Genomic DNA, 1,119 nt, shown 5'->3' with positions numbered 1-1,119 from the left:
TGTAGTTTTGGTGGGGGGTTCTTTAAAATGGTGAGTCATAGCCTATGGATGGAGGCTCTGGCAGATGTCACGTGTCAAGTGTCACTAAAACGTTATTATTCATCAAACGTTATGTTACTTTCTGTTACAAATACAATGTTAAAATTGGTATGTGGATTAAAACAATAAAAACGTTACTAAATCCCAACGGGATTTAATTTGTCCTCTCTACTGTTAATTTGCCATTCAATTTAAGCACCGTGCCTTTACCGAAGGGAAGAGGCGGAGTGATTGCAGTGATGAGTGAACGAATGACACATATCTCCTCCCTTCCGCTGGCGCTGAAACTCGAGAGAGAAGTGACAGGTAGGAAGACCGTTGTGTAGCTACGAGACCAGACAGACAGACTCACATAGACACAAATGTCAAACTCATGAAAGAAAATGGTTCATAGAAAAGTCGACAGCTGGTGAGAGAGACCGTTATAAAAGTTTTGATGGGAAGTTGCCAGAGAAATGCATATTTTGATAATACACTTTACAACTTCGATGTGGATAATTTCATATTTAAGATCACAATGAGTGGACAGCAAACTTTTTTAAACTTAAAATTGTCACAACAAAAATGAATTTATAGCCCATATAAAATACGTGGGGCAGTGTCAGAATGATTTGTCAACGGAAGGCGCTTGTCATTGGAGGATGCTCACTAAATTAGATCAGAATACATGACAGAAGGAAGTTGTGGATGTGTTCAACGGGTCGAGACATAATACTCCCTTGATCACAGACACTTTCTATCCCTCTTCAAATGAAATAGCCTACAATCTCAGTCCATCATGCATAGAAGGAGGATGCTTCGGGCACTCCCTGTTTTTATATTAATGTTCTTCATCGTTTTAATCGTGGACTTTCAACTAAGGACGCGGAATCTCCACAAACTCAATTCTATTCACAATCTGTTCGGGGGAGACTTACTGCGCTCGATTCAAGAGACGCCTCTCTCCGCGGCAAAGGAGCCACCAAAGCCGGCCAAGTTTCCTCGACAACCCGCTGCTGTCTCTACTATGAACCAGACTGTTGGTGGCTTACAAGCGGAGATACAGAGAAGGAGAGACAAGTTGAGGGCTTTGGAACAGAG

The 1,119-nt window shown here is 41.8% G+C and overlaps 1 protein-coding gene across 1 annotated transcript in view; it reads left to right on the top strand.

Moving 5' to 3' along the window:
* The first annotated feature begins 302 nt into the window (after positions 1 to 302).
* The window catches only part of LOC118940346 (beta-1,3-N-acetylglucosaminyltransferase manic fringe-like), a 20,451-nt gene continuing 19,634 nt past the window's right edge, over positions 303 to 1,119 (top strand). Inside the window, exon 1 of the mRNA XM_036949178.1 lies at positions 303 to 1,119. This exon is cut by the window's right edge and continues 130 nt beyond it. Within this exon, the coding sequence (XP_036805073.1) occupies positions 818 to 1,119 (302 nt within the window). The 5' untranslated portion in view covers positions 303 to 817.

This window comes from Oncorhynchus mykiss, chromosome 17, assembly GCF_013265735.2.
Source record: "Oncorhynchus mykiss isolate Arlee chromosome 17, USDA_OmykA_1.1, whole genome shotgun sequence".
NCBI lineage: Eukaryota > Metazoa > Chordata > Actinopteri > Salmoniformes > Salmonidae > Oncorhynchus > Oncorhynchus mykiss.
The sequence above is the reverse complement of the archived record's forward strand: the minus strand, read 5'-3'. Positions and strand labels throughout refer to the sequence as shown.